This window comes from Pituophis catenifer, unplaced genomic scaffold (genome assembly GCF_029215685.1).
Source record: "Pituophis catenifer annectens isolate HBS135680 unplaced genomic scaffold, rPitCat1.0.hap2 SCAF_1, whole genome shotgun sequence".
NCBI lineage: Eukaryota > Metazoa > Chordata > Lepidosauria > Squamata > Colubridae > Pituophis > Pituophis catenifer.
This window is the reverse complement of record NW_027256881.1, coordinates 248,868,527-248,882,070: the sequence shown is the minus strand read 5'-3', so window position 1 is coordinate 248,882,070 and position 13,544 is coordinate 248,868,527. Positions and strand designations below refer to the sequence as shown.

At 37.0% G+C, this 13,544-nt stretch overlaps 1 protein-coding gene across 6 annotated transcripts in view; it reads left to right on the top strand.

The window, feature by feature from the left end:
- The window catches only part of OSBPL5 (oxysterol binding protein like 5), a 126,331-nt gene that overhangs the window by 107,070 nt on the left and 5,717 nt on the right, over positions 1-13,544 (top strand). For all 6 annotated transcript variants that reach the window (XM_070933376.1, XM_070933360.1, XM_070933369.1 and 3 more), the window contains 10 exons: positions 383-599; positions 3,454-3,638; positions 5,575-5,656; positions 6,623-6,721; positions 6,814-6,910; positions 7,413-7,511; positions 8,448-8,545; positions 9,093-9,182; positions 10,287-10,423; positions 12,330-12,515. In XM_070933376.1, coding sequence (XP_070789477.1) covers positions 383-599; positions 3,454-3,638; positions 5,575-5,656; positions 6,623-6,721; positions 6,814-6,910; positions 7,413-7,511; positions 8,448-8,545; positions 9,093-9,182; positions 10,287-10,423; positions 12,330-12,515 — 1,290 coding nt within the window. The remainder of the gene's footprint in view (positions 1-382; positions 600-3,453; positions 3,639-5,574; positions 5,657-6,622; positions 6,722-6,813; positions 6,911-7,412; positions 7,512-8,447; positions 8,546-9,092; positions 9,183-10,286; positions 10,424-12,329; positions 12,516-13,544) is intronic.

The following is a 13,544-nucleotide window of genomic DNA, read 5'->3' as shown; positions in this document are numbered from 1 at the left end:
CCATTTGTGGTGTTCCCAGCCAACTTCCAACAGGCAAAGTCAAGGGAGGAGCCAGATTTGCTCAACAACTGTAGTGATTCAATTTAACAACCACAGCAAAAAAAAGTTCATAATATTGGGCATGATTCACATCCATCTTGCTTAGTTCTGCTCCTAATTTTGGTTAAGGACTAATGCCCAAGAGGGGTAGGATGGGGGAATGACTTTGTTGTATTAACCAAAATATAAGATATCCTTAGCCAGATTTTTCTCAAGGAATTTTCTCCAGGGAATATTTGCTGTAATGCTCAATCCCACTTCTCTCCGGAATAAACCTTCTATTTTTCAGAGGTTACAAATGTTTTGAAATTAAAACTTCATTTTAACCATCTATTTATTTCAGTCTTAATGATTCAGCTCTGGAAAACCATCACTTGGAGAACGATGCTTTTTCAGACAAATCTGAACGAGATAACCTAGAAGAGTCTGAAAATGAATTGCATGAGAATAGTCGGAAGACAAATGAGAGTGAGAGTGATCAATCTGAAATCCATGGGGAGTTGTCTCAGGAAAAGAAAGGGACGACCTACCTAGAACAGAACTATGAAGAATTTGGAGAGGTAATTACTCATTTAATTCATCTACTCACATTGTTTGCCTTGTGTTTGTCATTAATGCATTCTCTTGCTACAGAAAATTGTTCTATATTACAGGTAGTCCTGAGTTTCTGACCTCTCATTCAACTATTGTTCAAAGTTATGACGGTGCTGAATGAGTAGTGGTTATGACCATTTCTCAAAGTTCTGGTCATGCCAGCACCCTTGCACCCTTGCAGGTTATGATTTCCAACCTTTCCTGCTGATTTCAAACAAGCAAAGTCAATGGGAATAAGTCTCCCCCACCAGTGCACTTTCACTCAGCGCGTCTTCACTCATACCATGCCTCATCAGCAATCTGCACACTCTCGCTCAACCAAGGAATAGAACAGTGGCTTACAGAACAGCAGACACCACTCCTTCTCCAAATAGCATGATTTAAACGCTGGTTTGGAGAGAGAATGGGACTTCACTTGGAGAAGAAATGGGATGTGGAACTTGGAGAACAGCACGAAGCAATGAAGGTCTTCAGGGAGCATAGACTAATTTAAAGATTAGCATCAACTTATTTCCCCAGACACAGATGAAAAAGAGCAGAGAAACTACAGGTAGTCCTTGACTTACAACCACAATTGAGGTTTCTGTTGCTAAGCAAGACAGGTGTTAAGTGAGTTTTGCCCCATTTTATGACTTTCTTGCTACAGTTGTTAAGTGAATCACTGCAGTTGTTAAGTTAGTAATGGTTGTTAAGTGAATCTGGCTTCCTCATTGACTGCTAGTCAGAGGACTGCAAAAGGTGATATGGGAAACCGCAACCATCATAAATGCATGCCAGTTGCCAAGCATACAAATTTTGATCACATGACCATGGAGATACTGCAATGGTCATAAGTCACTTTTTTTCAGTGCAGTTGTAACTTTTGAATGGTCACTAAACAAATGGTTGTAAATTGAGGACTACTTGTACTCTTTCAACCCCTTTGAGAAAATATAATCCCAGTTTTCTTAAAAATCTAACTTTTTAGATATGTATCCATGGCAATCATACCTATCCTGAATAAAGTTTTAAGAAGAATTCATTAAAGAATATTGAAATATATAAATATGTATGCCTTCCTCTACAGGTTTAAGCTTCTGGTATTTAAATTAGGTAGTTGACTTCCTTATCATTCATATACAGATTACCCTAGGTGTAACTATTCTGTTAAATTGATGGAGTAGTGACATATTAAGAGTGGTGAGAAAATAGGCACATATTTATCTTAAAAGTCTCCTTTTGTACAAAAAGGACTTGATTTTACGCTCCATTTAGATGTGCATGTGTGTGTTGGTATGGAATACTAAGATGTATGGCTCAATAAAAACGCAAATGCAGCTGGTGTAAGTTCTGGCAGTTATCAGTTTACACCATACCTTACAGCAATATTATGGGCATCTGTGTCTGAAATTTCCATTATCTTTGGCTGATCGAGATGGATAATCAAAATCAATAAGAGAAAGAAAGATTTCATTCCTCACTGCAGACATGTTTCCTTTTATCAAACTAAGCTCTGCTGTTTGGCGCGTGGCACACTGCTTAAATACCTGCAGTGAATTTGCTCAGGGAGCGGCACTTTGCAGATCAATATTGGTGCAAGAGATGTGCAGGCTTGTTTCAGTCAGGCTGGCTGCTTGAAGCTGTATGATTCCTAGAAGCAGGCTTGGATCCAAACTTCACCTTCTTTTGCAACAACAACAAAAAAAAAAGTAGAACAAGAAGAGCCTTCTTCAACAATGTCATCCCTTTAGATATACTGGATTTTAGATCCCATAATCTGTAGCCCAGCAATGGTCTAGCAGTTCTTAAGAACAACTGGCTGAAGTCCAACTCTATGGAAGGCACCAGATTAGGGAAGACTGGGACAGATGTCTTGGAACTGCCCTGTTGTTACGGCTAAGGTTGTAGCACTTTGTGTGAATAAAACAAATTGCTCACTTACAGTTTCTAGCAAATCTTCTTGCTCTAAAAACTCACTTTTATTACTAATGTTGGACTCTTTCTTCAATAATGTATGTTTCTGTTGAGTTTTATGGCTGGTGATAAAAAAAAGCATCCTACTTGAAGGATGCCTGGATTTGCATAACTTATTCTAGGTTATAGGTAGTTCTCAACTGAAGATCATTCACTTAACAAACGTTCATAGTTATGATGGATTTCAAAAAAGCTACCTAGGACCCATCCTTGAAGTTACAACTGCTACTGCCACCCCCATCACATGATTGCATTTTGGGCATTTGGCAGCCAACTGCCATTTATAACTGGTTACACCATTCCTGGTCATGTGATCACAATTTGCAATGTTTTTTGTCAGTTTGTGGCAGAAAACAGCAAAAAAATTCCCATTGGATATCCTGGATTCACTTAATTATACTGTGGTTCGCTTAACATCTAAATATTTCACTTGACTGTGATGATTCATAAAAATAGTCATAAAATTAAGCTTGATCACATGCCTCAATTGCAACAATTTATGACCAAAATTCCGGGTGCATTGTGGTCATAGGTCAAGGACTACCGCTATATGTTCAGCCACTTAGAATCAATTTCTGGATTCTCACAGCAAACCTGTCCAGACAAGATTGCTGATCTATGAATCGAAATGTTAGCAGAATATTTAAGAATTCACATAAACAAAGGATAACATTGTATTATGAGCTGATGTCATAATACAGAAGGCATCTTTCAAGGATGCTAACTCTTCCACTTTGAGGAATTCTTATTCAGTAGTGATATGAGAGCAGGAAGGGAACATATTCGACTGATGCTAAATTGTCCCTTTTAATTTCTTGCTTTCCCTTTAACAAAGCTTCAATCTTAACTAAAGATTTTCCTCATCAGACAGGTGAATGCTCTCAAACAGAAACGGTGTCTGACGAAAATAAGAGTTTGATGTGGATTCTTCTGAAGCAGCTACGTCCAGGCATGGATTTATCCCGTGTGGTTTTGCCCACTTTTATCCTAGAGCCACGCTCCTTCCTCAACAAACTCTCTGATTATTACTACCATGCTGATCTACTTTCCCAGTAAGTAGCAGCTTTATAGCTGGAAAATATGTATCTATGAAATGATGTGTAGGAGTACCCATGTGGCTAGAATTCCTAAAGGAAATAAATCCTGACTGTTCTTTGGAAGGACAGATACTGAAGCTGAAGCTCACATAGTTTGGTCACCAATTGAGAAGGGCGGACTCATTGGAAAAGACTGATGTTGGGAAAGATTGAAGGCAAAAGGAGAATGGGGTCACAGTAGATGAGATGGTTAGATAGTGTCATCAACTCACTGACCATGGATTTGGGCAGCCTCCTGGATACAGTGGAGGAGAGGGGAGCCTAGCATGCTGTGGTCCATGGGGTTTGCAAAGAGTTGGACATGATTCAGCGACTGAACAAGAAATGGTTATAACTGGGGTATTTGTATATTTAAAAGAAACCATGCCAGCTATGTGTCCTGGTGATCTTTAGACAAAAATGGTTTATTATGAGAACAATGGGAAATGTAATGGGAAAAGGGGAAAATATCTTCAGTGTTATTGATTGATAAATCAGCACTTAATTGCATGTCCATTGCTACAGTGAAATATATTCAGATTTATGACACATTAAAAATAGCATGGAGAAATATAAATTCTGAAATATTTTAGGCATAGTGATTCTTTCCTTCAGTAAAACACAAGATCAACTATTTGTATTCTATTTCTTGTTTTAAAAGGAAACATTAACAAGTAAATAACTATTCAGTCTTGTAAATACAGTATCAAAAGTTATCAGTTAAAAATACAGTAAACCTATCAAAGACTTCTATTCAAGACCAAAATGCCAAGTTGGTTAGTAAATAGAAAATGCATGTATAATAAATAAAATAATGAAAATAATAGATGTAACCTTATTTTAGCTCCAAATATGCATTTATCACAAATCCCATAGCCAAGTTCTTTCTCAACCAACATAGCAACCCTTTTATATAGTGGTGTCATGGAATCTTCGACACATTCCAAAGAATAATTTCTTAAAAAATAAACTGATAATAATTCATGAGATCATTACATCTCCTGAGATTTCCATGAAATCTTTCAAAATCTCATATGAAAATGCAAAATCTTTCAAGATTTGGCAATCTGGAAAGATCTTCATCAAATAATAAAAATATTCAATGTTGTTATTTAATGTTATTAACATGGTTATTGTATAGGATATAAAGAATCAGTATATGAACAAATTATGGAGCAAATTTTCTTGTATAAAATGAAGCATCATCTAAAATAATAGTTTAATGTGCAAGGTAAGCGGACAGGCTTATAAGAAACAGAGTGAGCATTCACATTTTCTGTTTCTAGATTTTTAAAAATACTTAGTTATTTTAAGAGGCAAATGAATAAAGTATCTAAATATTCCTGTGATCGAATCTCTTACAAATGTCAGAGACAACATTTATACATGTTCTTTTTTGTAGAACTCAAAAAGAATTCTGCAAAAAAAGAAAAATGGATTAGTTCCAGAATACCGGGATAGGTGGGTTATGGTTTGATCCACGGTCTCTCTTATCTAATGGTGGAACTAATCAAATCTCAGAAATTCAGAGGTATCCGGACATTTAAACATTTACTATCTAAGAACTCCTCTGTGAATTCTGTAGTTGTGCATTGAAAATGTGATTGCTCACATCTCTTAACTTGTCACTACGAATATTTGAAAGAGGCAGTTGAAATTTGCCATATTTTGCTCTTTTCATTTTTTTTGTTCTATTTTGTTCTGCAGTTTTGTGTCCAATCTTACTTCATGATAATTTTGATTTATCTATTACATTTATATGCCATCCATCTCATAATCAAGCAACTCTATAAATTTAATAATTTTTTTAAAAATGAAAATAATAATACCTTTTGTGCCAATAAAGCCTGCAGCTCATATCACCCATATGAAGAAATAACAACTGAAATGGTCATTTTAATTCTTCCTGCAGAGCTGCTCTTGAAGAAGATCCATACTGTCGAATCAAGCAAGTCTTGAGATGGTACCTATCAGGCTTTTATAAAAAGCCAAAGGTATGACAGTGTAGTACAGTGTTCCTTTCTTTATGCTGGATCAAAAGAATTGTGAACTGTATTAAAGATTTACAAATGTTCAAGAATGTTATTAGGGATCAGCCATGGAATTTTCAAGGTATCACTACCACCATTTTAAAGGAAGTCCTTAAACACCATTTCTTTGCTTAAGAATTCCCCTGAATAAATTTTATTCCCTATCCAATTTACATCTGGAATTCAACTGGATTTAAACATTTTAGAGTTTTATTCTTGTAGGGTTATCCTTTTAAAAAATGTCTACTTATTCAAGAGCTATCTTGGGATGGGTTTAGGCCTATAAAATGACATTGGAATATTTAAATCACAACTAAGTAAAAATAGAAGGGTATACTAAATGTGTGAAGTGTCCTTGAATGTGCATGGTGCTCTCAGGCTGCATCTTATCTCATAGACCTAAATCCATTTTGGCCATAAGCAACAAATCTTGTATTAGAATAAGTGACCTTAGATGGTAAGGTGAAAGGCTAGCTCAGAGTTGGAGCACATGCCTTTTATATAGAAGATAAATAATTATATGTGGTTTATCCTTACATGAATTTGGAAAATATGTGTTGGAAAACCTTGAGACAGAGCTGCTATCAGTTTTGTCTTGGAGAGACTGGGTAGAAAACAACTTCTTATCTTCCTAGAAGGACGATCTGCACTGCTATCTGAATTAAAAAGATGCTTCCAAGGGGATTAGAATGCAGAATCTGTATAGATCTGCGGTTAAATTGCCCAGTGATAGCCAAGACCAGTGACACTCAATTCTTATCTCCACTTAGTATTTGATTCCTCATGCTCTCTCTTGGACCAATTTACCTCATGAACTTTTATTATGAAACTGTATGAATGATTTTCAGTCGCACGTTCAGAAACCCATTTCAGTACATTCATTTGGGAAAATAAACTCTGGTCTAATGTTATTAAATTCCTGTCTTTCAGGGAATAAAAAAGCCATACAATCCCATTTTGGGAGAGACTTTCCGTTGCTGTTGGTTTCATCCACAGACAAACAGTCACACATTTTACATAGCAGAACAGGTAAATCTGAGGCTTCCTTCTATACCAGCACTCTTTAGCTATAGAGCAAAAACTTTATACATGCTTTTTTTCTTTATTGCCTTCCATTGCAGGTTTCTCATCATCCTCCAGTATCGGCCTTTCATGTCAGTAATAGGAAGGATGGGTTTTGTATTACTGGCAGCATTCTAGCCAAATCAAAATTTTATGGTAAGACATCAGACAGACAGATCTAGTTCATGCATGTTGGTAAACCACCATGTGGTTTGCTTGATTTTGACTTAATGTGACATATAACCAACCTCTTAGGGCAACTAGGCCATTTCAAGTTGTTCCTCAAATCATAATTGAAGAGAAATCCTGGCTAGCATTAAATGTGAATGCAGTGGAGAAGAATTATGATAGGCATAACCACGGTTTGCCTTTTTTCAAAGCCAAAATCAACTTTGATGCCAGTGTATGTAGAAATGAAGCATATTGCTAAATTTTAACATGTAGAGGTTCTTTTGTATGCATAGACATATTGCAATTTGTTCTTAGAGGAAAAATATTGAGAGTTACTTTTCACACATCCCTTAAACAAAAATAAAAAATGGGTATATTGTATCATAAAAAGTTGTTTTTCCTGAACCTAGATAAGTTGCATCTCTTATTTCCCTTGTCGAATTTTAAGACGGACAGTCATGCCATTTGTATTCATCTCTTTCTACAGGTAATTCACTTTCGGCATTATTGGACGGTGAAGCTAAACTCACATTTCTAAGTTCTGGGGAAGAGTATGTCATTACAATGCCATATGCACACTGTAAAGGTGGGATATTGCTGGGATTTGGCGGGGGGGATTGTATGTGCTGTGTCCTTTCCTGTCTTGGATTCCATTTCTTCCTTAAAAAGATCCCCATTAAGATTTTCTAGCTATAGTGCATAGGAAATTAGGAAGAGATAGGAGTCTTGTTTTTTTTATAAAAAAAAACAACAACTATAAAATGCAAAGCCTTGGCGCCTACCAACTATGCTTAATTGCAAAAATGGTAAAAAGAAATCTGAATTCTTTGGAATAATGTGATGCACTCATCAAGACTGTGCAAAAAATATTAAGGCTTCCGTGCCTTAATATTCATCTAGGATGGAAATTACATCTGTTGAAATGTATTCTACAAAATTATTTTAAAAACACAGTAGTTTGGGGATTTACTTATACATGTCCAAATGCAGTGCAATTGAGTTTGTGCAAATTGGGAAATTTAACATCAAGTTGTAAATATGCTATTTCCAAAGAATTGGTTACAGTATACAAATTAAGATACTGAAAGTTTGTTTATGACAATGCCATGCTGCCATCAAAAAATACATATTGAGCTATAGAGGCAGCAAGGATTGAATTTGCATTGAATATTTCTTGCTTTGTGATATCAGGAAAACCCCTCCCTGGGAGTGTAGCAGTGATGGGTTCAGGGATCTGAAATTATCCTGCATTCTACAGACTGAAGGAGATAAACTTTCTGCCTGTTGCTGCTATATGAATGGTAGCAGTTCTTGTTTATGCTTTGCTTGAATGTGCTGAACAACAGGACCAAGTTTCATTTTACTGCAACCCCCCTTTTTTTTTATTAAATCAGGATTTTTACATTTTCCTTTGGTGTAAGTCATAATGAATGAACAGGGCTGCCTTTATAGATTGATATATGTAGTCTCTGCATAATTGATACTCTGTTAATAGTTGTAATTTTTTTTTTCCTGTTTCTAGGAATTCTGTATGGTACCATGACAATGGAGCTTGGAGGAAAAGTTACTATTGATTGTGAAAAAAGCAATTATCGGGCAGAACTGGAATTCAAATTAAAGGTATTGGACACTTCCATTTTCAGCTAGTCTCCAACATTCCAGTTCCAATTTTATCTCCTTTGTGAATTTCTCATACTTTCTCAATTATAATGTTGATTTTGGTTTTTATTTATTGTTTTATTGTAATTTTATGGATGTTTTCATTTTTATGCCTTTGTATAGCCTACTAATAATTACTATGACCCCCAAGAGTCTCTTTGTCTACCAGTAATGGGCCTTAAATTCATTATAGAATATGAATACGCACTCACACAACAGTTTCCCATGGTTGGTGCACGTTTGGTGTTCTCCAACCAGTAGGCAGATAAAATTTGACTGGTCTTTGAAATGCATATTTTAGTATGCATCCTTTAGTACTTCATGTCACTAGCCGAAATGTTTGTCTGTTTGATCTATGTTTTGGTATCAGGAGCAATATAGACTTAATTTTCCCTGGAATTCTAGAGAAATTATATTTTAGTTACCTATCTAGACACATTTGTGTTCTCGGCCAATTTATCACTCTTTCTGGACTGAAATAGTTTTTTCTTCCCTTTACATTCCTTAGCCATTTTTTGGTGGCAGCACAAGCATTAATCAAATTTCAGGGAAGATTAAATCAGGAGAAGAAGTGCTGGCAAATCTTGATGGACACTGGGTAAGAAATCATAATATTCTTTAATGACAGTTTTAAAATGCATATATGAATTGAAGAGCTGCCATTGGAATGCTGTGTTCCATGATGCTTCCAAGAGAACTCAAGTTAAAAGTAAAATAAGTGGAATAAAATTGCATCAAACAGCTTTATAGGTGTAGATATATCTGCTAGTTGTCTTTGCTAGCCCGAATTCTGAAATCTTAACTTCGGTTTCAATGTGATAAATGAACATCAACCAAAATCCAGCGTGGGAGTGAGTTGTAATAATTCACACGCTTCCTGGAAGGTCAGCACAGATCTTGAACACTTCAGCTTCCCAAGTAACTTGGTTGTTAAGTGAATCTGGTTTCCTTGTTGACTTTGCTTGTCAGATGGTCACAAAAGGAGATCACATGATATGGGATACTGCAACTGTCATAAATATGAACCAGTTATCAAGCATCTGAATTTAAATCACATGGCCATGGGGATGCTGCAACGGTCATAAATATAAAAAGCTATCATAAGTCACTTTTTTTAGTGCCATTGTAACTTTGAATGGTCACTAAGTGAACCATTGTAAGTCGAGGACTACCTGTAACCATACTTTCAATTGCACCAAGAAACCTATTGGGAGCCATGCCACTTATGAAGCAAAGGTGTAATTGGAGCATCCCAAGGTATGCCTATAATAGTTCAAGCTGCTGGATTCTGGACCAATTGCAGCTTTTGGATGGGTTACTGGGACTCCCTGAATTGCTGTTGCTAAGCGATGCAGTGATGTAACATCACACTTCATAACCTACATTGCTTAGCAAAGCATTCCCAGCTCCAACTGCAGTCATAACTCGAGAACTACCACATTGGGGTTTTTTGTAATGAATAACCCAGATATGTGACACCAAGTATCTGGGATTTATCAAAATAATATAAGATAGGCTCTTGTCCCAAATATGTAATCATTTATAATTCATCAGTGGAGGAAATAATGATGTAGGAAAAAATAAGGGAAAAAATTCTCTGTCAGTAGAGAAGAATGGAATTCTTTTCCTTAGTTCTTAATCCTGTCCCAAGATATCTCCTGCTTGTTTGAAACTGGCACTAAATTGTTTTTGTCTTTTTCAGGATGGTGAAGTATATATAAATGATCTGAAAAATGGCAGTACAGATGTTTTTTGGAATCCGACCAGTGAAGTCCGAAAACAAAGACTGAAACGTCACATTGTCTTGTTTGAAGAACAGACAGAATTTGAATCTGAGAGGTAAGATAGGCAGCCTGATGTCAGAGGGTGACAGGAAAGAATATGACTACCCTTGATTGCATTTTGGGCAATGTAGTTTTATAAAAATTGATTTGTGTCTAATTATATTACCGGTAGATTATGAATTGGTATTTTGAACATGATTCAGAAAAAATTAAACTTATGGTGGTTTCTCTACTCCTGTTGCAGTGGAAATGTTTTGAACCTTGGCCACATATAGATACAGATTTCTTCCTTTTTTATTGGACTAATATGTCCATAATCCTTCTGCTAGGTTTATTACAAATGGAATTATTCCTTCATTTATCAATAGGGTTATGTTTATTATTTATTTTATTAATTGTATAAGATTGCCTAAGATTATAGTGACTCTGGACAGCACACAGTAAAATCAACCCTAAAATACTTCTTAAACATCCAAACACCTGGAGGAAAAACACATTCAAAACAAATAAAACATACAGAGCCGACCTATCACTCTAACCCAAGGCCTAGGCGAAGAGCCAAGATTTCATAGCTCTTTCAAGTGGGGTCAAGGTGAAGGCCAGTGTCTCTAGAGGAAGATTGTGTACCAAGGAGCAGATGCTGTGATAAAGAAGGTACACTTCCTGAGTCCCATCAAAGTTCACTGGAAAGGATCTGGAACATAACTCTTGATTGTATAGGTTGGTCAGAAACTATAGAAGACAGATGGTCCTTTAGGTAACAATTTTCAATACCATAGAAATACTTATATAATTTACGGGTGTTCACCAAGTATTACTTGGAATGCTGCATCCAGTTTTGATCGCTATGATGTAAAAAAGATATTGAGATTCTAGAAAAAGAGGGCAGAGAAGAGCAACAAAGATGATTAGGGGACTGGAGGCTAAAACTTATAAAGAATGGTTGCTGGAATTGGGTGTGTCTAGTTTAATGGAAAGAAGGACTAGGGATGACATGATAGTAGTGTTCCGATATTGTTCTGTCCCCGTCTCACACACACACACAAACAGACAGCCGGGGGTTAAATAAACTGGCAGACAACCAAATTCTTTCGATAAGAGGATTGGCAGCAACCCAGTAGCTGCTTGCCAAGACTTTACTCATAAACAAAATACACACAGTTCAAGAATTGTCAAGTCCAGTCTGTAATTAAATCCAAGGCAGATAATGTTGTTTCCAAAGATGCAATGTGAATCGATAGTAGTTAGTTTTGTCCATCACAGAGTCTGAATGGCCACCTCACCCCCTTTTATACCCTGTGGGGTGTGGTCCAGTGACTCAGCTTAATCTCTGGCATGCCTCTTCTTCTGTTGCGCGTGCTTATCTCTGCGACGCTGCCGAGGATCCAGCCAAGACTCATCTCCCTCATTACTACCCACCTGTGGCTGCATGGACCCAGGCCTATCTCTTGACCTTCGGCGGACACCGAAGGCATTGCCAGAGAGGAGGGTCCTGGAGAGGGAGGCCTTGCCAACTCCTCTCCTTCACTCTCGGAGTCCTCTCCTGCCGATGACACAGGCTCAGGTAACAGAGCCACAACAGATATCTCAGGGGTTGCCACAAAGAAGAGGGAGTCGAGTTATTCTCCAAAGCACCTGAAGGCAGGACAAGAAACAGTGGATGAAAACTAACCAAGGAGAGAAGCAACCTAGAACTAAAGAGAAATAAAGATAGCTCTTTATAATCTGTAGCTGGGCTGGAACTATAGGAACCAGTTGTAAATACCATGCATTCAATCCTGTTGTATCTTTGTATAGTTGCAGAATGATTAGTTGTTAACTGAAGACTTCCTCTATGCATCCTCTGGCATTTCAGAAGGTTCAATAACATTACTTAACCAAGTTTCCAGATCTCTTTCGTTTCCACTGAACTGTATGGCTATGCTGACCTTCTGACTAACTTAATGGTTGACTGTTTTCAGACTCTGGCAGCATGTAACCAGTGCAATCAGCAAAGAAGACCAGCACAAGGCCACTCAAGAAAAGTTTGTGTTGGAAGAGGAACAGAGACACGTAGCACGAGAACGGAAGGAAAACGGAACAGAGTGGAAGCCCTTACTTTTCTGGCACAATGCTACCACAAATGAATGGCACTACAAATATGAAGAGTGAGTGACTTCTAATTTTCAAATTGTGTTCCATGTTCAAGAATTTGATGGACTTTTGTGGTAGTCTTTCAACAACCAAAAAGGTTCACTTGAATGCAGCCAGTTTTCAACCCCTTGATCAAAGCGCCTTGTCTCTTGATCAAAGTGCCTTTTTTTTTTTGTTAAATCAAGTTTCACATCTGAAAAATATTAAAAAGCCATGAGTTAGAGCATGTGATGATTAAAAGTTGCCTGTCTAGGTATATTTTATATACATATCTAAGCCAGAGGCATTCTATGAATAGTGAGGAAAGGCAAAAAAAGGTGGAATCCTCATCACACTATAATCTCCAACTATAACAATTAAATTACTATAAAATGATTTATAGCCGTTAATCTTGAGTAGTCCTACCTGTGAACTTGTTTAGGATTTTGCTGATTTTCTTAAACAACTCTCTTTTCTTCTTGTTCTTTCCTTTATGTGTTGATATTCTTGATTGAGATATTTGTGCCTCGCTTTGGGAAACTGTCTTCTTAAATTTTCATAAGACTGTTACATCATCCCATTGATTCTCCAGTTGTCTTTAACTTGAATCTGTTCCTTGCATGTAACTTACATTCAGATTAAATCTTCTCTTTGAAGCAGGGGTGAAATACTCCCGGTTCGGACTGGATCGCCTGATCCGGTAGCGATGGCGGCAGGTGGTTCGGAGAACCAGTAGCAAAAATCCCTGCAGGGGGGGGGCCCCCTATATACCCAGCTGAGCCGCACGATCATCAGAGGCTTTTTTTTTTTTACTTACTTTTAAAAGCATTTTTTCTACAACCTCTTCCGACGAAAAAATGCTTTTAAAAGTAAAAAAAAAAAAGCCTCTGATGATCGCACGACTCAGCTGGGATCGTCAGAGGCTTTTCAAAGCATTTTTTTCTGCAACTTCTTAGCCGAAGAGGTGGTAAAAAAAAATGCTTTGAAAAGTCTCTGACGATCCCAGCTGAGTTGCCTGATCGGCAGAGGCTTTTCAAAGCATTAGAAAAAATGCTTTGAAAAGT